We start from the raw sequence: 24,969 nt of genomic DNA on the forward strand, positions 1-24,969 counted from the left end.
CTACAGCCTTGGAATTTGTACCCAGCATGGATGTACCCTTCCTTGGCAGCAGGAAATCACTTCATGAGTCCTCCTGTCTGTCCAGGGCCCTGCTGCAGCTCTGAGGATGGAGACTTTAAGTGGTCAGACAAGTTCTTCCTCAACCCCAGGCCTGGCAGTGAGTTGGGGTGAGGAGGTGATTGCTGGCTGAGCCCACAGGTCTGAAGTGCTCCTAGGTCTCAGGGAAGCCTTCATCCCCACCCCGTCATCATGCATGAATTCACTTCACCCTCTCCACTCTTCACCACTCATTCACTTGAGTTTTAATTCAACAGATCCTTCAGTGCCAAGCATGTTGTGAAGGTTTTCTCTTTCTGGATTGGGTGGCTAGCCCTTGGACCAGCAGTCTGGGCCTCTACACTCCTCTCTCCCCCACCCAGCATAGTGAGAATAGCAGTTCCCCCCTGGTTACCTTACCCCCACCTCCAATGCTCTATTCCACACCCTCCAGTCCTGGCCTCTCCTCTTCCTCTTTCCAAAGCTCTTGTCATTTTCAAAAAAGAGAACTGAGAGCTGCTGGTTCTGGCCAGAAGGGAATGCTCAGTGCCCTAAACCTGGAAGTCGGGAGAGCCACCTGGGTCCCCCCGTACCCTACGCCTTTGGGGCTTCACCTTCGCCCATATCATGCATGCCACATCTAACTGCAGGACCCAGGCAGGAAGGGAGCGTACCGCGGACCTCAGGGTCGCCTGGGGTCAGTGTCCCGCGGCACAGGCTGGATGGTGGGAAGCTACCTGGGTGCAGGGGGCCCTCCCAGCCGCCAGGGGTCGGGCTGCAGGCGGCTGGGCGCTGGGCAGACGCTTGCCAGGGTCACGGCCGCCGGCCGAGTGGGGGGGGTGAGGGTAGCGGCGGCGCCCGCGGCCCGGAGCGGGGGTGGGGGGAGTAGAGAAAGCGGGGCGCGCCGAGGAGCGCTAGGTCCCCGGCGCCGCGGGAGCTGGGACGACCGAGCCGCCCGAGCGAGCAGCACGGCAGCACAGTCCCCGCGTGGCGCAGCGCGGCGGGGACGTGGGGACCGCCCGGATCTCCCTCCACGGCGCCCCGCGCCCTGCTGTCCTCGGCCGCCTCTTCTTCCTTCACTCACAGCCCGGGCGGGAGCGGCGCCCAAGTCGGGTGCGCCATGTCCGGGGCCGGGTAGCCCCGCCGCCCGCCGGCCCGCCAGCTCGCCCTCCGAGCCACCCGCCAGCGGGCCGGCCGGCCGGGAAGCGCGGGGCAGGCAGGTAGGGGCTGGACCGGGCGGGGCGGCAGGCGGGGACCGGCGGGAGGGAGCGCGGGCGGGGAATGGCCCCCAGCTGCTGTCCAGCGCTGCACATCTGGTTCCGGTTCCTCTCTCCTGGGGAAGTGAAAGTGGAGGGGAGGGCACCGCCCGGAGTTAGCTCGCCGTGCCCGGCCTCCTGCACCCCTCCTGCTCCCCCGGGTGCCGGAGCCGGAGCAGCCCTCCCTCCTGCTCGGGTCACGCGGCGGCCGGCGCTGCTGCCGTCACGTCCTCGGCCGCCGGCGCGCCTGCTTCTCTGCCCTCCTGCTCCTTCCGCAGCCTCCTCCCCCTCGGCGCGCCCTCTGCCCCAACCCGAACTTCCCGTCACCCGGCACGCGGGCGTGGGGACCCGCAGTGGGCCCTGTGCCGACTGCCTTCCCCAAGGAGAAAGGGCTGCTTTCTGCAGGACTCTTCCCTGGCTTGGTGAGGGGAGGCCCTGGTGCGCAGGTCCTGCGATGTGTGCCACCCACTTGCCCCTTAGAAGGTCCCATCTAATGGCCTCAGCCCGCTGCTTTGGGCATAGGTCTCCCATTCGCCCGCAGTGGATGAGGGACAGGTCTGTGCCCCAGAGTTAAATCAAGAGGCTGACGCTGACTCCTGGCTTCACCTCCCAGAAATGGAGTCTAAATTTAGCTGAGGTTGGTGTGTGTGTATGTGTGTGTCCAGAGGCCAGGTGAAGAAGAGAGCCCGTCTGGCCCCACGAGATTCCTTATGCCCTGTTCTCTGGGGAACAGTGGGGGGTTAATAGGACTGCACATCCTGGAACCGTTCTGAGCCTCCTCTGCCTTGCTCAGGGTCCTATAGTCTGAGGTTCCAATTTGGCATGATGGTGCGCTGACACCTTCAATGGTAACCCCACCACTGCCACTGCCACTGCCACCTCACACACCCACAGGCTGACTTCCTCTGAGCTGCAGCTTCCCCTCCACTGTTTCAGGAAGTAACCTCCCTTCCCCTCTGAAGCACCCCCCACGCCTCCGGGCCCCTGCTGCAAGCTACCCACCAGGCTCTTTTCCAGCTTCTGCACCCTGGGGCGCCTCAGGACCCTTGGGGCTCCTACTCCCCCGGGTTGGGCCATGGAGGCAGGTGAGAACTAGATGGTTGTAGACTGTTGTGGGCCTGTTTCTATCTCTCGGCTCCGTGGTGGAGGGTGTGGGATGGCTGGGACTTGTCTCTTACAGCCACTTTGGATCTAATGAGCTACCTAAGGATCCTGGAGGTGTGAGAACGCTGGTTTTTTGGGCCAGATTGGTGGAGTAAGCTAGGAGAAAGGACACTTGGGTTCTCTGAAAAGACTGAAACTTTGGCTCTGTGGGCTTTCTCAGAAACCTGTGGGGTCCCCTTAGAAACCTCGGAGTGGGCTCTTTAAGAACACCGGCAGGATCACAAGGTTCTTATGGTGTCAAGACTAGAGTAGGGAGGTCAGAAACCCTTAAAAAGACTGTCAGGTTGGTATGATGTCATGACCAGCACGAATGATGTCATGGAAGGCTATTACGGACCACATTGTGATCTCTGTGATAACTGGTTAGCCTTTAAAAGGGACACATGGACAATGTGATGTCATAGCCCAGGTTAGCTGTGTGTGGTGAGTTGAGGTTCTTTGAGGAGAATGCCAGGACCGTTAGGCCGGAGGGACCTGGTCTCTTTAAGAAGCTGTGGTGGGCAGTGAGAGCCTGGTGATGTCACAGGCGGGAGAGTTCAGGATTGGCCAACCCCTTATCCTGCCTTTCTTTGGAAGGACTAGGAAGAGGAGGGGAGCAAGAGGGCACCCTGGTTGCCATGGAATCCCCAGCCTTCCTTGCTTCATCTTTCTCCCACTTGACCATTCTAGATGCAGTGAGTGAGGGGGGGGCCATGGCGGAGGAGCGGCCCCCCCGGCTGGTGGATTACTTCGTGGTAGCTGGGCTTGCAGGGAACGGAGCACCCATCCCTGAGGAAACGTGGGTTCCTGAACCCAGTGGGCCCCTGCGCTCTCCCCGGCCAGCTGAGCCCATCACAGATGTGGCAGTCATCGCTAGGGCACTGGGCGAGGAGGTGCCCCAGGGCTACACGTGCATCCAGGCTTCCGCCGGGGGCCACCCCTTGGAACTCAGTGCTGGGCTTCTGGGTGGAACTCAACCCGTCATCTGCTACCGCAGGGGTCGTGACAAGCCCCCTCTCGTCGAGCTGGGGTGTGTGCCCCTACCCGTTCTGGCACCAAGGGAGGCTGGGAGGGACTCCAGTGAGATAGGGAGAGGTAGGACTATGGAACAGGGAAGGGCAGTGGAGATGGGAGCTGGGTAGGTAAGAGGCTGGGTAGGAAGGACTGAAGTTGTATGTACTTAGTCCTCACAGATTCGAATTCATGTGCTAGTGCTGCTCCTTGCTAGCTCTGAGAGCTTAGGCAGGTTTTTGAGCCCCTCTGGGCCTGTTTTCCTCATCTGTCAATTGGGGAAAATAATTCATCCTCATAGGATGGTCAAGATTAAATGAGATAACCCATGTGACAGACTTAGCACAGAGTCAGTCAGTGATAGCTTGTATTCCTTTTTTTTTTTTTTTGAGACGGAGTTTCGCTCTTGTTACCCAGGCTGGAGTGCAATGGTTCGATCTCGGCTCACCGCAACCTCCGCCTCCAGGGTTCAGGCAATTCTCCTGCCTCAGCCTCCTGAGTAGCTGGGATTACAGGCATGCGCCACCATGCCCAGCTAATTTTTTTTTTTTTTTTTTTTTTTTTGAGACGGAGTTTCACTCTTGTTACCCAGGCTGGAGTGCAATGCGCGATCTCGGCTCACTGCAACCTACGCCTCCTGGGTTCAGGCAATTCTCCTGCCTCAGCCTCCTGAGTAGCTGGGATTACAGGCACCCGCCACCATGCCCAGCTAATTTTTTGTATTTTTAGTAGAGACGGGGTTTCACCATGTTGACCAGGATGGTCTCGATCTCTTGACCTCGTGATCCACCCGCCTCGGCCTCCCAAAGTGCTGGGATTACAGGCTTGAGCCACCGAGCCCGGCCTACTTTTTTGTATTTTTAGTAGAGACGGGGTTTCACCATGTTGACCAGGATGGTCTCAATCTCTTGACCTCGTGATCCACCCGCCTCAGCCTCCCCAAGTGCTGGGATTACAGGCATGAACCACCGTGCCCAGCTGATTCTTAGTGTTTATTAATGAGAGCCATAGAAGGCATGCAGGGTTGTTACCACGAAATAAGGCCAAAGGCATAAGAGAAGGCACAGGATTCTGAAGGACAGAGTCCAGCAAGAAGAGGTGGGCCCTGGTGTTAGAGTTTGATAAGGCTGTGTGTGGGTGTAAGGCAGGTTTAGGGGGCTAGATAGGCAGATCTGGCAGGATTGGGTCCTTGTTCTCTACCCTGACCTCCCAACATCGCTCTCTGCTCTCTGTGCTAAGGGTGTTGTATGAGGGGAAGGAACGTCCCAAGCCCGGCTTCCAAGTGCTTGACACGACACCCTACAGCCACTCAGCAAACCTGGCCCCTCCAGGTCCCGGGCACCCCCGCACCTACCTCACTTACCGGCGGGCAGCAGAGGGGGCAGGGCTGCATGCCCTAGGCATCACTGACCTCTGCCTGGTGCTGCCCAGTAAGGGCGAGGGCACTCCTCATACTTACTGCCGGCTGCCCCGCAACCTCAACCCTGGCATGGTGAGTGGGACCAAGAGCTCATACCTGGACCCTCTTGGTGTAAGGGTGGATGTGGACACTGGGAACAAGGGCATCCCAGGGCGAAGGCCGTGACCACAGGGGTGGGTCCAGAGGGGTAACTCTGGTCTTGGGGCACTGGGATTAATGGGAGCTTTAAAGACAAAAGAACATTTAGGTATGGTAGAGAGAAAATGGCCCCCAGAAACCTTTAGCTGTGTATCTGCTTGTCTCTTGCCATTTCTGGGGTAGTGGGGCCCAGCAGTGTACCTGTGCTATAAGGTGGGCCTGGCGAAGGCCAACACGCTGGTGTACGAGGCAGGTGAGTGACCCCTTCATCCCTCCAGTCCTGTGACCCTACATCCCTTTGCCCTGGTGCTTCTTGGCAGGCACCTTAAGTGTCCTCGGAATTGACTTCCCCTTGGCCAGTTGGGCCTTCTCTGGGATCCCCTGGTTTCTTTCCCTCGGAGTCTGATGGACCCTGCTCCTCTTGGGTACCCCCAACTCTGCTGGGGGTGCAGAGCTGCTGGGCCGCTACCCGGAGGAGGACAATGAGGCGTTCCCGCTGCCCGAGTCAGTGCCCGTCTTCTGCCTGCCCATGGGGGCCACTATCGAGTGCTGGCCTGCCCAGACCAAGTACCCCGTGCCCGTCTTCTCCACCTTTGTGCTCACGGGTGCAGCTGGTGATAAGGTGGGTGTGTGGAATGTGGCAAGGGGTCTGGGCTATGCAGGGCCTGCCTGACCACCCCTCTGCCCCCTGCCAGGTGTATGGTGCCGCCCTGCAGTTCTACGAGGCGTTCCCGAGGGCCAGGCTGTCAGAGCGGCAGGCACGGGCACTGGGCCTGCTGAGCGCCGTGGAGCGGGGCCGGGCACTGGGGGGCAGAGCTGTGCGAAGCCGACGCGCCATCGCTGTACTGTCCCGCTGGCCTGCCTTCCCTGCCTTCCGCGCCTTCCTTACCTTCCTTTACCGCTACTCCGTCTCAGGCCCCCACCGCCTGCCCTTGGAAGCGTGAGCGTGGCCTCCTCTACTATCGGGAAAGGGTTAGGAAGGAATAAGGGGGCCAGGAGAGATGGGAGAGATTCAGATGTGGGTGAGGGGAGGGCTGGGCCCGGGGTAAGGGACAGGGCTGCGGTACATGGTTGTATAGCTCGTCCACTGCAAAAATGCCATGGGCTGACGAGGGGAGCAGGGCCTGAAATCCAGTCTCAACTTTCTAGTTAGGTCCTGCCAGGGAGGATCTCTTTTCTGATCTGCACAAATTATATGCCTAATGGAGGCTCCGTTGGCTGACACAGGTCTCAAAGTGGGGTTCAGGAAGGAATAAGGTTCTTGAGAGCAGGTGGAAATGCTGAGAAGAGGTGGAGGTAGGACAGGGCTGGACTGGGGAGTGTGCTCTGACCTGTGTTTCTGTCCCCCAGGCACATCTCCCACTTCATTCACAACGTCCCCTTCCCTTCCCCACAGAGACCCCGCATCCTAGTGCAGGTGAGAGCTACGGCTGGGGCTGGGCTGAGGGAAGGAGCGGGGTTGGCATCATTACCCTGAGCCGTGTCTTCTTCCCTCCCAGATGTCTCCCTATGACAACCTGCTCCTCTGTCAGCCGGTATCCTCACCCCTGCCCCTCAGGTATGTGCTCAGGTTGTGGAAAGGGGAGCGTTAATGACCGAGGACAGGGTAGGTGCCGGGCAGGTGGGTGTGGCTATTGAGGTTGATGCAGGCTCGGTCCAGGTGGTAGCTGTGCCTGGCATCTGGGGAAGGTCTCCAGGGTCTCCTGGTGACCGTTTCCCCACCTTGGCATTGCCTGCAGTGGTGCCAGCTTCCTGCAGCTGCTGCAGAGCCTGGGCCCTGAGCTGGCTATCACACTGCTGCTGGCTGTGCTCACAGAGCACAAGCTGCTGGTCCACTCGCTGCGGCCAGACCTGCTCACCAGCGTCTGTGAGGCCCTCGTCTCGGTGAGTGCCGCCCTGCCTGGCCCACCTTCCCCAGAACTGTGGTTCTTTCTGGTGCCCCTATCCCTGCCCCTGGATTCTTCCCTTTTCCTTCCTTAGGGATGATCCTCAGCCCCTTTCCCTGGGTACAGCCTGCAGGGATGCATAGCTTCCATCAGGGGCTCTTCTCTAGAGCCTACTTTAAACAGCCTCTCTCAGCAGGCACCAACTCACCAAGGCCAATGCCCTCTCTCTCCTGTGCCCCCAACTGCTGCCTCAACCCCCTGCTCACTGGTTCTCACTGCCTGGTGCTTCAGATGATCTTCCCACTGCACTGGCAGTGCCCCTACATTCCTCTGTGCCCGCTGGTGCTGGCTGATGTGCTGAGTGCCCCCGTGCCATTCATTGTGGGTATCCACTCCAGCTACTTTGATCTGCATGACCCTCCTGCTGATGTCATCTGTGTCGACCTTGATACCAACACACTCTTCCAGTAAGAGGCTGGGTCTCATTTGGGGCCTGCCGGGTGGTGGGCAGGAATGGGCTGGTGTGGAGTGCTACGGGCTCAAAAGGAGCTTCAGGCACAAAGCGGGGGAGGCTGGCAAGGAGCCCCGTCACCCTTCCCCAGAGCCTTGTCCCTTCATCCCCTTATGCTTCTCTCACAGGACAGAGGAAAAGAAGCTCCTCTCCCCTCGGACCCTACCCCGCAGACCCTACAAGGTTCTGCTGGCCACACTGACAAACCTGTACCAGCAGCTGGACCAGAGTGAGAAGCCTGGGTGGGGAGGGAGGCTGGGAACTGTCCTTGGCCTCAAACCTCCAGTTTGCGGAGGTCTGTGAGGAGCTCGGCATTTCTTGAGGAAGTGAGCAGAGTTAGGATTGCATTTCGTGGCCACGCATGGTGGCTCACGCCTGTAATCCAAGCACTTTGGAGGCCAAGGCGGGCAGATCACCTGAGGTCGGGAGTTCAAGACCAGCCTGACCAACATGGTGAAACCCCATCTTTAAGAAGAAAAAAAAAATTTTTTTAAAAAGGGGGGGAAAAAAAGATTACATTTCATGGAAATGAGGGAGGTTACAATTCCAACTGAAGCTAGGAGGAGGGGCGGACAGTATTCCTGAACATGTGGGAAACGTCGAGCTTGAACCTGTAGCTGAAGGTGATGTTTTCATTGCTACTGGTGCAAGGTCTGTCGGAGGCTGGAGGTGGGGATGGAGGCTGTGAGGGCAGAGCTGAGGCTAAAAGTACGGGAGCCAGCCCTGACTCTCAGGCTGCACTGGCCCCCAGCATACACTGGACCTGAGGAGGAGGCGTCCCTGGAGTTCCTACTGACAGACTATGAGGCGGTGTGTGGCCGCCGGGCCCGGCTAGAGCGCGAAGTCCAAGGAGCCTTCCTCCGCTTCATGGCCTGCCTGCTCAAGGGCTACCGAGTCTTCCTGCGCCCACTCACCCAGGCCCCGTCCGAGGGAGCTCGTGATGTTGACAACCTTTTCTTCCTGCAGGGTATAGAGGGCCTGTCTTCTGCTGGGAGTTGGTATCATGGAAGGAGGTGGCAAGGGGTGGGCTCTGTCAGAAAGGAAGAGGGGACTGGCAGCCACGCCACTGTTTTTTTTTATTGGGTGGGGCGGGGAGAGTCTCACTCTGTTGCCAGGCTGGAATGTAGTGGCACCATCTCGGCTCACTGCAATCTCTGACTCCCTGGTTCAGCAATTCTCAGCCTCCCAAGTAGCTGAGATTATAGGCACCCACCACCACACCCAGCTAATTTTTGTATTTTTAGTAGAGACAGGGCTTCACTGTGTTGGCCAGGATGATCTCAGTCTCCTGACCCCATAATCCACCCACTTTGGCCTCCCAAGGTGCTGGGATTACAGGTGTGAGCTACCGCACCCAGCCAACAAATGTTTTTATGGACACCTGCTTTGAGACATTCACTCTTGTGGGAAAGTAGGTTACAAAAACGAACCAACTGTGGTCCTGCCCTTTGGAGTCCCGGCCTTGGGGTAGACATAGTAATGCCTGTGGTGGGCAGCTCCCATGGGCAAAGCTCTGTGCAGGGACCCTGCCCTTGGAGTTGCCCCAGCCTGAGGCAGTGGGCACAGGCACACAAAGGGAGGGATTCCCTAGGACCATCATGCTGGGCGTGCTGAGCTGGTCAGCTTGGTATAAGGGTAGTTGTGCCAGAGGGTCCAAGAGATGATGGCCTTGGGCCTGAGTGGGCAGGCAGCCAAGAAGAGATTTTAAAAAGCTATGGCTGTGGTGGGGAGCCCTCGTCACCTCCCTCCTCTGCCCCATTCCCATCCCCCTCAGGCTTCCTCAAATCCCGGGAACGCTCCAGCCACAAACTCTACTCTCAGCTGCTGCACACACAGATGTTCTCACAGTTCATCGAGGAGTGCTCTTTCGGCTCTGCTCGCCATGCTGCCCTCGAATTCTTTGACTCTTGTGTTGACAAGGTATCATCCCTTCTGTGTACTCGCTGGCCTCTGCTCTCCCTCTCACGGTCTCTCTTGCCCCCAGGCCATTTTAGACAGGATTGGGCATGTTCAGGCTATAGACCCCAGGACCATTTTATTTTATTTATTTAACTTTTTAATTTTAATTTTTTTTTTTTTTTGAGATAGCGTTTTGCTGTCTCCCAGACTGGAGCGCAGTGGCATAATCTCAGCTCACTGCAACCTCCAACTCCCTGGTTCAAGTGATTGTCCTGCCTCAGTCTCCCCAGTAGCTGGTATTATAGGTTCGTGCCAACACGCCCAGCTAATTTTTGTATTTTTAGTAGAAACAGGTTTCTACTTGACACATTGGCCAAGCTGGTCTCGAACTCCAGGTCTTAAGTGATCCACTCGCCTCAGCCTCCCAAAGTGCTGAGATTACAGGCGTCAGCCACTGCGTCTGGCCCCAGGGCCATTTTAAACACAACTCTACATCTGAACTGTAACTTGGATGGCACTTCTGGAGTTATATAGTGCACAACCTGTCTCCACAGCTGGGTCCATACACGTGACTTACTACCCTCCCATTCCTGACTCTTCATCTTCCCAGGCTGTGTCTCCTTCCCTGTGGATGAGCTCTCCTGAGAGATGCCATCATCTGGACACCCTGGCTCTGCTCCATGCCCACCGTCTCAACACCCGCTCTCTTATAATCCTTCTCCAGGTCCACCCAGAGCAGGAGAAGCCTGAGCCAACACCCTTAGTGGAGCTAGAGGAGCTGTCAGGAAGTGAGCTCACTGTCTTTATCACACCTCCCGAGGAGCCTCCCGTACCAGAAGGCAGTGATTCCACTCCCCAGTACTGGTGAGTCTTTTGTTCCCTCACGTGGACCATAGGCTGGTCCAGTCCAACTTGCTTGGCCCCGTGCTGCTTGCCCTGATGTTGCTTCTCTCTGCCCTCCAGCTACGATGGGTTCCCAGAGCTACGGGCTGAGCTGTTTGAGTCTCTTCAGGAGCAGCCCGGGGCCCTGCCTGTGCCGGGCCCTTCCCGTAGTGCCCCCAGCAGTCCTGCTCCTCGCCGTACCAAACAGGTAAGCAGTGGGTGGACCGCACTGAGGGGCCTGGATCAAGCTGAGGGCTGCTGCTGCTTCAGTTTCCTCATCTATAAAATGGGGATAATAATAGTACTTACCCCATGAGGGTGTTAGGAGTTTAAATGTGCTTAGCACATAACCAACCCTGTATAAACATTAGTTGCCATTATCACTGTCATATCATCATCGTCATCGCCTTCGTCTTCTGAGCACTGTGGGAATCCAGGGGCTGGCCATGTCTTCTACAGCACCTGCCCGTGCTCCAGGGCGAGCCTCTCTGCACGAGGCTCCAGGCAGGGCTGCAGTCTGTGGAATACAGCATCCTTCCTCCTCCTTAGGGCACAGACTTCCTCACAGGTGCTACTTCTCCCCACACCATTTTAAGGTCTGTCCTGGTGGCTCATGCCATTACTCCCAGCATTTTGAGAGGCTGAGATGGGCAGATCACTTGAGCCCAGGAATCTGTGAGCAGCCTGGCAACATGGCAAAACCCTGTCTCTACAAAGAGTGCAAAACAATTAGCCAGGTGTGGTGGTGCGTGCCTGTAATCCCAGCTACTTGGGAGGCTGAGGTGGGAGAATCACTTGAGCCCAGGAGGTTGAGTCTTCAGTGAGCTGAGATGGCGCCACTGCACTCCAGCCTGGGTGACAGAGAAAGACCCTGTCTTAATAAATAAGTAAATAAATAATAAAAATGACCTGGCATTGTACTCACCCTGATGTGTCCCCTATCCTACCCAGGAGATGAAGGTTGCACAGCGGATGGCGCAGAAGTCAGCAGCTGTGCCTGAGCTATGGGCCCGGTGCCTGCTGGGGCACTGCTATGGGCTGTGGTTCCTGTGTCTGCCCGCCTATGTGCGGTCGGCGCCCTCCCGGGTACAGGCCCTGCACACGGCCTATCATGTGCTGCGCCAGATGGAGAGCGGCAAGGTGGTGCTCCCTGACGAGGTAGGCAATCTGTGTGGCCACGCCCACACCCAGGCCCAGCTGAGCCATGTGCAGCTGGAGGGGGCTGTGAGAGGGAAACGTGGTGGAGACTAAGGAAAGAAGTTGTAGAGCCCCAGAGCTGGGCAGGTTATCTGTAAACATTCATCGAGCGAATAAGCATGTTCAGGGTATAGCAGTGGAGACTGTTGAGTGGCAGGGTCAGCAGAAAGGGTGGGTGGCTCTGAGGCAGCCCCAGGACCTGCCAGTAGCCAGTGATGTCTGTGAGAACTGGGGAGGGTGGAAGAGGGTGCTTGCTGAGACTCTGGTTTAGGTTGGGAGTGAGTCTCCCGTTGTCCTGTCCCTCTCCTGGCCCAGGTGTGTTACCGGGTGCTGATGCAGCTCTGCTCACACTACGGGCAGCCTGTGCTGTCTGTGCGGGTCATGCTGGAGATGCGGCAAGCAGGCATTGTGCCCAACACCATCACCTATGGATACTACAATAAGGTACCTACTTTGGGGTGAGGGGTGGGATGGCAGCTGTGCCTGGGTGTGTGAGGGGAGGATGCTGCTGCTTCCCTCGCTCCTTGGAGATTGGGCTGGTACCGTTTGCCTAGGTCCTGGAGCCACTGTCATCCACAGTGCATTCCTATGGTGCCTTAGCACCTACAGTTTCTCAGAGGAGGCTACTTTGATTCCCGCTAATGACAGCCCTGTCTGCAGCTAATAGTGTTAGCCGCTAAGCCAGGCACTGGCCCATAGGCATCACACATTTCACATCATCTTATCTTCACAATAGCCCTATGAGGTGGGATGATTGTTATCCCCATCTTACAGATGAGGAGATGAGGCTGCAGAGAGTTAGTAACTTGTCCAAGGTCCCACAGCAAAGAAGTTAAGGACTTAGAATATGGGCACAGGGCTGGGCGAGGTGGCTCACACCTATCATCCCAACACTTCGGGAGGCCAAGGCAGGCAGATCACCTGAGGTCAGGAGTTCGAGACCAGCCTGGCCAAAATGGTGAAACCCTGTCTCTGCCAAAAATACAAAAATTAGCTGGGCATGGTGGTGGGCGCCTATAGTCCCAGCTACACAGGAGCTGAGGCAGGAGAATTACTTGCACCCGGGAGGCAGAGGTTGCAGTGAGCTGAGATCTCACTACTGCACTGCACTCTGGCCTGGATGACAAGAGTGAAATTCCATCTCGGGAAAAAAAAAGAATATGGGCAGAGGTATATCCATATCTCCTGAATTCAGGCCTTTAGCCATGATACTAAACTCTTTTTTAGATGAGGAAACTAATAACCAAATAAATGAAATGATTTCTTCAGAGCCATATAGTTTATATTTGTAAGCAGCAGGGTCTGGATACACATTTTCTCCATTGCCACTGGCTTCTTCTAGGCCCCTTGGGAGGCAGCTGCTGCCTATTCTCTCTTCTGGGCTCTTGTTCCTGGCTGAGCCATTGGCAGGACAGTCCTAGGCAGGATGTCTGCAAGGGAAGGTGGTCCCTGGGGCTCCAGGACAGGGAGTGGGTATGAAGCAGGGTCAGGGTGTGGGAGTGGGCCATCCTGATGGGCACTGTGTTTGGTAGGCCGTGCTGGAAAGCAAGTGGCCATCTGGCACACCAGGTGGGCGCCTGCGCTGGGCCAAGCTCCGGAATGTTGTCCTGGGGGCTGCTCAGTTCCGCCAGCCCTTGAGAGAACGGCGACAGCAGCAGGAGCAGGAGCAGCAGGAGCAGCAGCAGCAGCAGCAGCAGCAGCAGCAGCAGCAGCAGCAGCAGCAGCAGCAGGTGTCAGCACATCAAGACGCAGGCAGCTCCCAGGCCGGTGGGTAGGGCCTGGTGAGACGGGCTTGGGGATGGAGTAGCTGGGCTCAGACAGGGAAAGGCATGGAGAGCTGGGGCTGGTCTAATGGTTGGCATTCGGTTTCTGGGGATTGATAAATTACATGTGGCTGGCAACAAAATGGATATAGTTTTGCCTGGGAGGAACCCTGCAAACCCAGGTCCATCTAAGGAGCTCTATTTTGGAACAGGGGACTCGGTTCCTAGCTGGCCGCCTCTAAACCCCTTCTCGTCTTTCACAGAGCCCTATCTGGAGCGCCCTTCCCCTACTCGCACCCTTCATCGCCAGACTACTTGGGCTGGGCGAAGTCTGAGAGACCCGGCCTCACCCCCTGGGCGCCTGGTGAAGAGTGGTAGCCTGGGCAGTGCCCGAGGGGCACAGCCCACTGTGGAGGCTGGTGTGGCCCACAGTGAGTGCCCTTGTCTGGCTCCCCTACTCCCCTAGTCAGCTTTTCTAACCACCTGCTAGTGAGGCAGGGAAGACCAGAGACAGAGTGAAGGGCAGCCCTCTGTGGTGGGTGCTGTAGACTCTGAGGGAATCTTGCCCAGAATGTCATCATGGTGGGGGTGGTGGCACCAGAGTTTGTGCAGCCAGGAATTGTGTTTACTCAGGAAAGGGGAAGCTGGTGGACAGGCTGGGCTCCATCTTTCCTCATTCTTTTCTGTGCTGCAGTGATAGAGGCCTTGGGGGTCCTGGAACCCCGGGGATCACCTGTGCCCTGGCATGATGGAAGTCTCTCAGACCTGAGCCTGACGGGGGAAGAGCCAGTCCCTGGAGGCAGCCCAGGTGGCTCCGGCTCAGCCCTGAGTGCCCAGTCCACTGAGGCCCTGGAAGGGCTAAGTGGGCGGGGACCCAAGGCTGGCGGGCGACAGGATGAAGCAGGCACCCCCCGGCGAGGGCTGGGTGCCCGCCTCCAACAGCTGCTTACTCCTTCCCGCCACTCCCCCACCTCCCGCATTCCCCAACCTGAGCTGCCTCCTGACCTGCCTCCCCCAGCCCGCCGCAGCCCCATGGACAGCCTTCTGCGCCCCCGGGAGCGTCCTGGATCCACTGCCTCTGAGGTAGCCAGCGAAGGAGGGTCCAGACACCTTAGCGTTAGCAGGCTTGGGGAGGGCTACAAACTGGAAGAATGTCCAAAAACGGGGCTCTTGGGTAGAAGAGCATGGGGTTGGCTGACCATGGTTTCTCATGCCATGGCAGAGTTCGGCCTCTCTGGGCAGTGAGTGGGACCTCTCAGAATCTTCCCTCAGCAACCTGAGTCTTCGCCGTTCCTCAGAGCGCCTCAGTGACACCCCTGGATCCTGCCAGTCACCTTCCCTGGAAGTAAGGGTAACCCCTCCCACACAGATGTGCTTGAACACACATAGCACACAGTCACCCTGTCAAAGGCAGGAGATGGGAAGGAGGTGGGAAGGTCTGGGGCAGGGGCATGGGCTTCAGAGTGATGGCGGCCAGACAGGGCCTACTTCCGGGCTCTCCCTGCCCACAGATTCTGCTGTCCAGCTGCTCCCTGTGCCGCGCCTGTGATTCGCTGGTGTACGATGAGGAAATCATGGCTGGCTGGGCACCTGATGACTCTAACCTCAACACAACCTGCCCCTTCTGCGCCTGCCCCTTTGTGCCCCTGCTCAGTGTCCAGACCCTTGATTCCCGCCCCAGGTACCCAAGGCAGGGCAAGTGCTGTGGGTGGGGTAGGGAGGTGAAGGTCCAAGAGCTGACCCCTGCTGCTGTCCCCCTGCAGGGTTCCCAGCCCCAAGCCTGCTGGTGCCAGTGGCAGCAGAGATGCTCCTGTCCCTGGGGGTCCTGGCCCTGTGCTCAGTGACCGCAGGCTCTGCCTTGCTCTGGATGAGCCCCAGCTCTGCAACGGGCACATGGGGGTAAGGGCTGGGCCAAGGGGCATGAGGAATGGGATTGTTGCCCTGTATGGGGCCTGTGGAGTGCCAGGGAGAGATGGGCACATCTCTTTCCCTTAAGGGCAAGGGGCATCCCAGAAGCTATTGGATGTGGTGGCTCAGTGACAGGCAAGGCTCTGAGGATGTACATTCCCTCTACTGCCCTCCCCCTTTGTGCCTGATAGGGAGCCTCCCGGCGGGTTGAGAGTGAGGCATGGGCATACCTGAGCCCCCTGGTGCTGCGTAAGGAGCTGGAGTCACTGGTAGAGAATGAGGGCAGTGAGGTGCTGGCATTGCCTGAGCTGCCCTCTGCCCACCCTATCATCTTCTGGAACCTTCTGTGGTATTTCCAACGGCTACGCCTGCCCAGTATTCTACCAGGCCTGGTGCTGGCCTCCTGTGATGGGCCTTCACACCCCCAGGTCGGTGCCCCCATGTGGCCCCTGTTTCCTAAGTGCCTCCCTCCTCATCTCTCAGCTGTTTGTCCGCTGTGTCCTTGGCACTGTAGAAAGAGCATGGGCTGTGGAGTCTGTTGCACCTGGTTTGAATTCTGGCCCTTTCACTTTACCACTCTGAGCCTCAATTTTGTCATCTGTAAAATGGCATAAGCATCTATCTCACTGGGCGGGTGTAAAGACAACCTTGTGCAGAGCCTGGTACCTAAAAAATGATTCATTCATATTGTCTGTTCGTTCCACCAGTATTGAGTGCTTTTTATGTTCCAGGCAGTTTTAAGTACTAGTTATGTAGCAGATTACAGAACAGTCCTTGCTCTCAAGAGCTTACATTCGCCGGGCGCGGCGGCTCACGCCTGTAATCCCAGCACTTTGGGAGGCCGAGGCGGGTGGATCACGAGGTCAAGAGATCGAGACCATCCTGGTCAACATGGTGAAACCCCGTCTCTACTAAAAATACAAAAAATTAGCTGGGCATGGTGGCGCGTGCCTGTAATCCCAGCTACTCGGGAGGCTGAGGCAGGAGAATTGCCTGAACCCGGGAGGCGGAGGTTGCAGTGAGCCGAGATTGCACCATTGCACTCCAGCCTGGGTAACAAGAGCAAAACTCCATCTCAAAAAAAAAAAAAAAAAGCTTACATTCTTGAGGGAATGAGAATTCCTTTCCCTCTTCTCTTTGGCTGTGTCTTGTAGTGTCCCACTGTCTCTTTGGTACCACCTGTCCATTTCTTATCCTCTGCCTCCCATTCCTTGAGCCTAACTGTCTCCCCTATCTTGGTTCCCCCAGGCCCCATCTCCTTGGCTAACCCCTGATCCAGCCTCTGTTCAGGTACGGCTGCTGTGGGATGTACTGACCCCTGATCCCAATAGCTGCCCACCTCTCTATGTGCTCTGGAGGGTCCACAGTGAGTCTGGTATTTGGCCTGGGTTGGGAGGGTGGGTCCTATACCCAGAGGGCTCAGTGATCCTGGTGGCTTTCTTTCCTTTCATCCAGGCCAGATCCCCCAGCGGGTGGTATGGCCAGGCCCAGTACCTGCATCCCTTAGTTTGGCATTGTTGGAGTCGGTGCTGCGCCATGTTGGACTCAATGAAGTGCACAAGGCTGTGGGGCTCCTGCTGGAAACTCTAGGGCCCCCACCCACTGGCCTGCACCTGCAGAGGTATGATGCTACCATCTGGGTGGTCCCTGGCCTGTCCCGGGCTCTGCACCCCTTTTACCTTGTTCATATACTTCTGCCTCCACCACAGGGGAATCTACCGTGAGATCTTATTCCTGACAATGGCTGCTCTGGGCAAGGACCATGTGGACATAGGTGAGAGAGCAGGCAAGGGGCTGAGGAATTTAGGGATCTGGGGCCAGGTCTGGGAGGCTGGGGTCCTAATGTATTGACTTCCGCCTTCTTCCCTAGTGGCCTTCGATAAGAAGTACAAGTCCGCCTTTAACAAGCTGGCCAGCAGCATGGGCAAGGAGGAACTGAGGCAGCGGCGGGCACAGATGCCCACTCCCAAGGCCATTGACTGCCGAAAATGTTTTGGAGCACCTCCAGAATGCTAGAGACCCTTAATCCTCCCTCTCCAGCCTGGGGTGGGGAAATGAGGGAGAAGGCATTCTAGAGTTAACCTGCTTCCCTGTTCCCTTCATGGAGTTGGGAATAGGCTGGGAAGCATGCCCAGTCAAAGACTCCAATCGGGGACAGCAGGAAGAGGGACCCACTGTTACCAAAAGTCCTGATTCCCCCATCTCCAACCTACCCAGTTTGTTCGTGCTGATGTTGGGGGAGATCTGGGGGTGTTGGTACAGCTCTGTTCTTCCCTTGTCCTATACCAGGAACTCCCCTCCAGGGTGCCCACAGATCTGCATTGCCCTGGTCATTTTAAAAGTTTTTGTTTTAAAAAACAACTGGAAAGATGCAGAGCTACTGAGCCTTTGCCCTGAATGGGAGGTAGGGAGCTCATTCTCCACCAATAATGGTCCCTCTTCCCTGGCATTGCTGAAGGAGCCCAAGGCTCTCCATGCCTTTCTACCTGAGTGTTTGTATTTTATTTTAAGTTATTTATTTTGGAGCCACAGCCCCCTTGCTTATGAGGTTCTTGTGGAGAGTGAGAAAGAGAAGGGAAATAGGGCACCACGGTCTGGTGGTTTGTAGTTTCAAAGTCAGGTATTGGGAGCTAGAGGAGTCTCAAGCTCCCCTTAGGAAGAACTGGTGCCCCCTCCAGTCCTAATTTCTTGCTCGCCCCACCTTGGGGAATGCCTCACCCACCCAGGCCCTGACCTGTGCAATAAGGATCGCCCTGCGAAGTTTTGTTGGATGTAAATATAGTAAAAGCTGCTTCTGTCTTTTTCTTTTGGCCTCCTGTTCCCTGGGTCTAGGTAATGGGGGATACCTCTCATTTTCCCTTGGCTATATGTCTGCCTTTCCAGCTTCCCATCCTTTATAGTCTTCAGGCATACCCTGCTTCCCCTGACCATGTCTGGGACTGGCCCCTTGGGGCACAGGGAGTTCTCGGGGCAGAAGGGTGAATCTGGTGCTTAGTTGGTGCTGACTATGGTGGTGCCAGTCTGTGTGGCACTTCCGGCCCTCCCACACAATCACCCCCTTGTCCCTCATCCGTACCCCACACAAAGGCTCCATTCTCTGGGGGCCCTGAGCTCATCTCTGCCTTATTTCCTCTCTTCCACCTTCCCCCCACCAACCTTCTCCAGCACCTCGGCAGGAATAACAATCCTCTCCCCAGTAGTTGGTGCTGGCAGCCCTCAGGCATCCTGGGGGCCCTGGCAGTCATCCTAGGCTGCCTTAGTTGCTCTAGCTGCAGGCTCTATTCCTCCAACCAGGGTCTCAGCCTGGCAACAGCACCAGGAAGATAGGGGCAAAGATTAAGGCACTTGGTGCATGTAGACATCAGGAAAACATGCACCATTTTCCTTATCCCTTTGGTCCACTCAAGAGCTTTCTCTCTTTTTTTTACTGCATAATGAAATAAACACAGGAAACAACTCCTAACAGAGTGGCAAACCAATTACCAAAGGGAATTAGCCAACAAAACAAATGCCTTGGGGAAGGAGAGCAAGTGTATGAATGGAGGACATAATTTAGGAGAGCACATTTCTCGGGGGCGGAGATCACTGGATCAAGAGTGAGGTACTACTTCTGGATGCTGATTCTTTCAAGCCCAAGGACCCTTTCCTGTTCTGTCTAGAGCATGTTAGGATGCTTTTCCAGTGTCTTTGAGGAGCTGCACAGAAGAGAACCAAGGGGCTTAGGGAATGCCATTTGTCTACCAGGAGATGCTTTCTTCAGAGGGAAACTCTCATGCCACCCCGTTTCTCATCAGACCCCAGTCCCCAGGATAAACCTCTCCCTGCTTCATCCCTCAAAGACCTTTCCAAGGGAGGACCTCCCCTTTTAAAATCATTTTAAGGCTGGGCATGGTGGTTCACACCTGTATCCCACCATTTTAGAAGGCCTAGGCAAGCAGATCATTTGAGGTCGGGAGTTTGAGACCAGCCTGACCAACATGGAGAAACCCCGTCTCTTCAGAAAATACAAAGTTAGTCGAGCACGGTAGCACACACCTGTAATTCCAGCTACTCTGGAGGCTGAGGCAGGAGAATTGCTTGAACTGGAGGTTGTGGTGAGCTAAGATCATGCCATTGCACTCCAGCCTGGGCAAAAAGAGCGAAACTCTGTCTCAAAAAAAAAAAAATCATTTTAAAATCAAGTTTCTGTTGAGTGTAGTGTGCTCAGCACTGCACTGAACTAGAGAGACAATTTCAGAGCTCAGTCCCTACTCTAATGGAGCAGTCTCACTGATCTAGAGGACCATTTTGTTCACAAACAGTAACAATAATCAACTTTGTCTCCCAGCTTACGTGTCTCACTTCTGGGTCTCTTTCTAGAGACTTGCATTCAGATGGGAGAACTACAGAATTCTTTAATCACAAGACTATCCAGGCTGGGCACAGTGGTTCACCCCTGTAATCCCAACACTTTGGGAGGCCAAGGCAGGTGGATCATTTCAGCCCAGGAGTTTGAGACCAGCCTGGCTGATATGGCAAAACCCCGTCTCTCCTAAAAATACAAATATTAGCTGGGCATGGTGGTTCATGCCTATAATCCTAGCTACTTGGGAGGCTAAGGCTTGCTTGAACCTAGGAGATGGAGGTTGCAGTGAGCCAAGATCATGCCACTGCACTTTAGCCTGGCTGACAGAGACATTGTCCCAGAAAAAAAAAAAAAAAAATCTGGGAATTTTAATAGCAAAGTACTCAACATGAATCTGACACAGCTGTCTGTTCCATGGTCTAGGGAACTGTATGAGAGGAAAGATATGCCCAAGTTACCTGGTTCAATTTCTCCTCCCAGGCTTTAGAGCAGGCATCCCCAAACTTTTCACACAGGGGGCCAGTTCACTGTCCCTCAGACCATTGGAGGGCCACCACATACTGTGCTCCTCTCACTGACCACCAATGAAAGAGGTACCCCTTTCCTGAAGTGCGGCGGGGGCTGGATAAATGGCCTCAGGGGGCCGCATGCGGCCCGCGGGCCGTAGTTTGGGGACGCCTGCTTTAGAGTGTATAGGCTTAAATATAAAAAATTTGGCTGGGATGGCCAGGTGTGGTGGCTCACTATTGTAATCCCAGCACTTTGGGAAGCTGAAGTGGGCAGATCACCTGAGGTCAGGAGTTGGAGACCAGCCTGACTAACATGGAGAAACATGGATAAACCCCGTCTCTACTAAAAATACAAAATTAGTCGGGCATGGTGGCATATGCCTGTAATCCCAGCTACTTGGGAGGCTGAGGCAGGAGAATAATTTGAACCTGGGAGGCAGAGGTAGCAGTGAGTGGAGATTGCGCCATTGCCCTTAATCCTGGGCAACCAGAGCAAGACTCTATGTCAAAAAAAAAAAAAAAAAAAAAAAAAAAAATTTTGGCTGGGGCTGGGTGTGGTGGCTCATGCCTGTAATTTCAGGACTTTGGGAGGCCAAGGCGGGTGGACTACTTGAGGCCAGGAGTTCAAGACCAGCCTGGCCAATATGGTGAAACCCCATCTTCACTAAAAACACAAAAAATTCACTGGGCATTGTGGGATCTGGGAGCAGCACCTGTAATAACAGCTACTCAGGAGGCTGAGGCATGAGATATAATTGAACCTGGTTGGTGGAGGTTGCAGTGAGCTGAGGACACACCACTACACTCCAGCTGGGGCAACAGAAGGAAACTCCAACTCAAAAAAAAAACTTGGCTGAGTGTGGAGACTCAGGCCTGTAATACCAGCACTTGGGGAGGCTGAAGCAGGTAGATGGCTTGACTTCAGGAATTCAAGACTACCCTGGGCTACATGATGAAACTTCATCTGTCTCTACAACGTTTTTTAAAAATTGAGGAAAATCTTGTCTGCCATTTAATAATGTTATGATGTCCTACAATTTATTTTATTTATCAGTTTTTCTTCATCTGCAAGTCATTTAAAGATTAACTATATAATCCACAGCTTCAAAAAGGGAACAAATAGGTAGAGCCTGCATAGAGCACAGGTCATGTCTACCACAGTACTTACCTCATGTACTCATCTTCCTTAGAGCGCAATCACTCCAGACTGAAAGTCCCCCTCCATGGCCTAATTTTGGTCTTGTTGAAAAGTATTTTCTTGGGCCTTATTATTATCGTCCTGGGTCTGGTATATTCCACCACCATGTTTTTTCTATCTCCTCAAAGTCCTTGAAGGATGGTATTTCAGACAGCAAACAATGCATTGGACTGATAATAGACAAAGAAGTAGGTTAGGGAAAGATGAATGTACCCTCAATAAGGGCAATGACTTTGTCTAATTCCCTGCTATATCCCAAGCACATGGATGAGTGCCTAATAACCTAATAGGTGCTCTATCACGTGTGTTCAACGACTGAAAAGACTCTGAAAGCATTAAAATATTGCAGTTAGAAGAGAAATACTTTTCAGTGCAGTATAAGACAGGTACCATGGGTAGAATACCAACAGAAGCTAAATTTAGAAGTAAGAGAGTGGCCGGGCGCGGTGGCTCAAGCCTGTAATCCCAGCACTTTGGGAGGCCGAGGCGGGTGGATCACAAGGTCGAGAGGTGGAGACCATCCTGGTCAACATGGTGAAACCCCGTCTCTACTAAAAATACAAAAAAATTAGCTGGGCATGGTGGCACGTGCCTGTAATCCCAGCTACTCAGGAGGCTGAGGCAGGAGAATTGCCTGAGCCCAGGAGGCGGAGGTTGCGGTGAGCCGAGATCGCGCCATTGCACTCCAGCCTGGGTAATAAGAGCGAAACTCCGTCTCAAAAAAAAAAAAAAAAAAAAGAAGTAAGAGAGTGAAATTGTTGAAAAAGCAAGGAAAAGTTCTCAAAATAGTTAACATGTTGAGCACTTTAACTATATATTCTTGGCAGTGCCCTGAGCATTTCGAAGGTATTATTTTATAATTCTCACAATTACCTGTGAGCTAGGTACTCTTATCCCATTTTATAGATGGGGAAGCTAGATGATAAATAGAGGGAAGTAACTTTCAGCCAAATCACGCAATGGTTTAGAGGGAGAGCCAAGATCCAAACTCAGGCAGTCTGACTCTAGAGACCATATTCTTTTTTTTTTTGAGACCATATTCTTTACCTGGACACTATACTAGCATAAAAACAAGTTTTAATCCATTTAAAATAATAATTAGGTCAGGCGCGGTGGCTCACTTCTGTAAATCCAGCACTTTAGGAGGCCAAGGTGGGTGGATCATGAGGTCAGGAGTTCAAGACCACCAACATGGTGAAACCCCATCTCTACTAAAAATACAAAACTTAGCTAGGGGTGGTGGCAGGTGCCTGTAATCCCAGCTACGCTGGAGGCTGAGGCAGAAGAATTGCTTGAACCTGGGAGGTGGAGGTTGTAGTGAGCCGAGATTATATCACTACACTCCAGCCTGGGAGACAGAGGGAGATTCCATCTAAAAAAAAAAAAAAAAAAAAAGCCAGGCGAAGTGGCTCACTCTTGTAATCCCAGCACTTTAGGAGGCCAAGGCGGGCAGATCTTGAGGTCAGGATATCAAGACCATCCTGGCCAACATGATGTCTCTACTAAAAATACAAAAGAAAACCCCGTCTCTACTGAAAATATGGGATTTAGTAGAAACCCTGTCTCCATAAAAATACAAAAATTAGCCAGGTGTGGTGGTGTATGCCTGTAATCCCAGCTACTTGGGAGGCTGAGACAGGAGAATTGCTTGAACCACGGAGTAGGAGGTTGCAGTGAGCCAAGATCACGCCACCGCACTTCAGCCTGGCATCAGAGTGAGACTCAGTTTCATTAAAAAAAAAAAAAAAAAAAAAAAGGGTTGACTACTGCTTGCAGTGATGTATGCCTGTAGTCCCAGCTATTTGGGAGGCTGAAGCAGGAGGACATCCTGAGCCCAGGAGTTTCAGATCAGCCTGGGTAACACAGCAAGACTTCACCTCTAACTAAAAAAAAAAAAAAAAAAAAAAAAAAAAAAAAAAAAAAAAAGAGTGTGTGTGTGTGTGTGTGTTGGGGGGGAGGGCCGGGGACACAGTGGCTCATGCCTGTAATCCTGACACTTTGGGAGGCCAAGGCCGGTGGATCATTTGAGGCCAGGAGCTCGAGACCAGCTTGGACAACAGCGAAACTGTCTTTACTAAAAATACAAATATTAGCCAGGCGTGGTCACACACACCTGTTATGCCAGCTAGGTGGGAGGCAGAGGTGGAAGGATGGCTTGAGCCTGGGTGGTGGAGATTGCAGGGAGCTGGGATTACGCCACTGCACTCCAGCTTGGGTGACAGAGCCAGACTGTGTCAAAAAGAAAGAAACAAATAGAAAAACAATAGGGGCATGCGTGTTGGTGTAGGATCTACCTACGGCTTTATGTTACCATGTCCTCCATTATAATTTCATTTCCAATGCATAGTATGACTTTTAAATAATTTGAAAAACATGTTCAAATGCCTGTGGAGGCCGGCGTGGTGGCTCACGCCTGTAATCCTAGCACTCTGGAAGGCTGAGGCAGGCGCATCACCGGGTCAGGAGCTTGAGACCAGCCTGGCTAACACGGCGAAACCCCGTCTCAACTAAAAAGACAAAAATTAGCCGAGCATGATGGTGTGCACCTGCAGTCCCGGCTACTCGGAAGGCTGAGTCAGGAGGATAGTTTGAACCTGGAAGGCAGAGTTTGCAGTGAACTGAGATTGTACCACTGCATGCACTCCAGCCTGGGCGACAGAGTGAGACTCCGTCTCAAAACAGCAAAACGCCTGTGGAACCAGTTGTTTCTGGATTAAAACCCCTGCTCAGTCACTAGCTGTCTGACCTTTGGCTGGTTACCTAACCTCTTGGAGCCTTCGTTTCCTCATCTACCAGGGTTCAAATTTCAGCTCCACCACTTGACATGTAACTTTGGACAAAATTTTTGATCCTGATTGTCCTCATCTGTAAACCAGGGGTAACAGTATCTACCTCATAGTCATGAGGAATACATACTTCATGTAAAGTTCTTAGCACAGAGCCTGACACAATCTCTTTCCGAAAACGTTAGCTACTATTCTAACCTCAACACCTGGACTCTGTTACTCGGTCCCTATCCTCAGGTGCTCCAGAAACGCCGAGCTCAGGCGGGCCTAACTGCGCGGGGGAAGCAGGGAGGCCAGCAAGAGGAGCTGGCCCAACTTGAGCTGATCCGGTGGAATCGGGCGGGGTGGGAGACTGTTCCCTCGCTGAGAACCTAACCAGACCAGCAGTTCCCAAGAGAAGGAGCTGCGAGCGCTGTGCACACCGTCATTCCTCAGTCACTTGGCTAGCTGCCTTTTTTTTTTTTTTTTCCCCCCCGCGCTGTCGTGGTTTAGTCACGACAGGACCAAGCGGAGGTACGATGAACACCAGGAAGCTCAAAGCTTTTGGCAGACGGAGACAGGCCACACCCCAAAAAGACGACAAGGCCCAAGCGTCTAAAGCTAGTTCCATCGTGAAATTCCTAGATTCTGTCGCGACGAAACACCGCCCACCGCAGACCCCAGCGCCGTTCGCCAGTCTCCATCTTTAGAATTGAAAGAATGAGAGCTGGCCAAAGGGGAATCCCGGTTTGGAGAGCCTAGGGTACGGCGGCTGCCTGGGGACTAAAACGTCTCTAAGGTAAAGTTGCAGCCTGAAGCGATTTTTTGACCCCCGACACTTAATGGGCTGTCGAAGACCCGGATGTGTCTGGGACTGGCCGAGGTACCCATTAACGCGCCCCCGCTAGACCATCCCCCCTCCTCCGTTTTTGATTGGGTTTTAAGCACGCCAATCATCACTTCTCCGGCCGCTCATTCTTCAAGGGTGGGGTGAAGTCACAACATCTAGTCTTCTATTGGTATGGCCGAGAAGATGAGGGCGGGGTGGCCGGCTTAGGTCGCCCAATGGGCGTCGTGGCGTGTGGGTAAGGCGGAGCCGAGG

The 24,969-nt window shown here is 54.5% G+C and overlaps 1 protein-coding gene and 1 long non-coding RNA gene across 5 annotated transcripts; one reads left to right on the top strand and one right to left on the bottom strand.

The window, feature by feature from the left end:
- The first annotated feature begins 849 nt into the window (after positions 1–849).
- Positions 850–17,854, top strand: DENND4B (DENN domain containing 4B). Of its 4 annotated transcripts, none has more exons than XM_039460022.2 (28): positions 850–1,256; positions 3,126–3,465; positions 4,686–4,938; positions 5,188–5,257; positions 5,457–5,626; positions 5,700–5,944; positions 6,355–6,421; positions 6,504–6,562; positions 6,744–6,888; positions 7,182–7,357; positions 7,530–7,630; positions 8,153–8,368; positions 9,176–9,321; positions 10,025–10,164; positions 10,264–10,390; positions 11,134–11,340; positions 11,695–11,823; positions 12,912–13,146; positions 13,406–13,573; positions 13,837–14,225; positions 14,365–14,487; positions 14,654–14,823; positions 14,906–15,041; positions 15,242–15,478; positions 16,299–16,416; positions 16,506–16,671; positions 16,760–16,824; positions 16,921–17,854. In XM_039460022.2, the coding sequence occupies exons 2-28, from the start codon at positions 3,149–3,151 to the stop codon at positions 17,064–17,066; spliced, it is 4,521 nt and encodes a 1,506-aa protein (XP_039315956.2). In that variant the 5' UTR covers positions 850–1,256; positions 3,126–3,148; the 3' UTR covers positions 17,067–17,854. The 4 variants fall into 4 exon arrangements, with proteins under 4 accessions (XP_039315956.2, XP_010327934.3, XP_074245875.1 ...); XM_010329632.3 differs by lacking the exon at positions 850–1,256 and adding an exon at positions 1,287–2,377; XM_074389774.1 differs by lacking the exon at positions 850–1,256 and having other exon boundaries at positions 1,288–3,465; positions 12,912–13,044; positions 13,075–13,146.
- A 614-nt stretch (positions 17,855–18,468) lies between these two features.
- On the bottom strand, positions 18,469–24,590 carry LOC141582202 (uncharacterized). Its single transcript, XR_012515009.1, has 4 exons — positions 24,087–24,590; positions 21,073–21,272; positions 19,086–19,196; positions 18,469–18,745 (listed from the first exon to the last, which is right to left on the bottom strand). It is a non-coding gene; the product is annotated as an uncharacterized LOC141582202 (long non-coding RNA).
- Positions 24,591–24,969: the final 379 nt, after the last annotated feature.

Source organism: Saimiri boliviensis, chromosome 19 (genome assembly GCF_048565385.1).
Source record: "Saimiri boliviensis isolate mSaiBol1 chromosome 19, mSaiBol1.pri, whole genome shotgun sequence".
Classification (NCBI taxonomy): Eukaryota; Metazoa; Chordata; class Mammalia; order Primates; family Cebidae; genus Saimiri; species Saimiri boliviensis.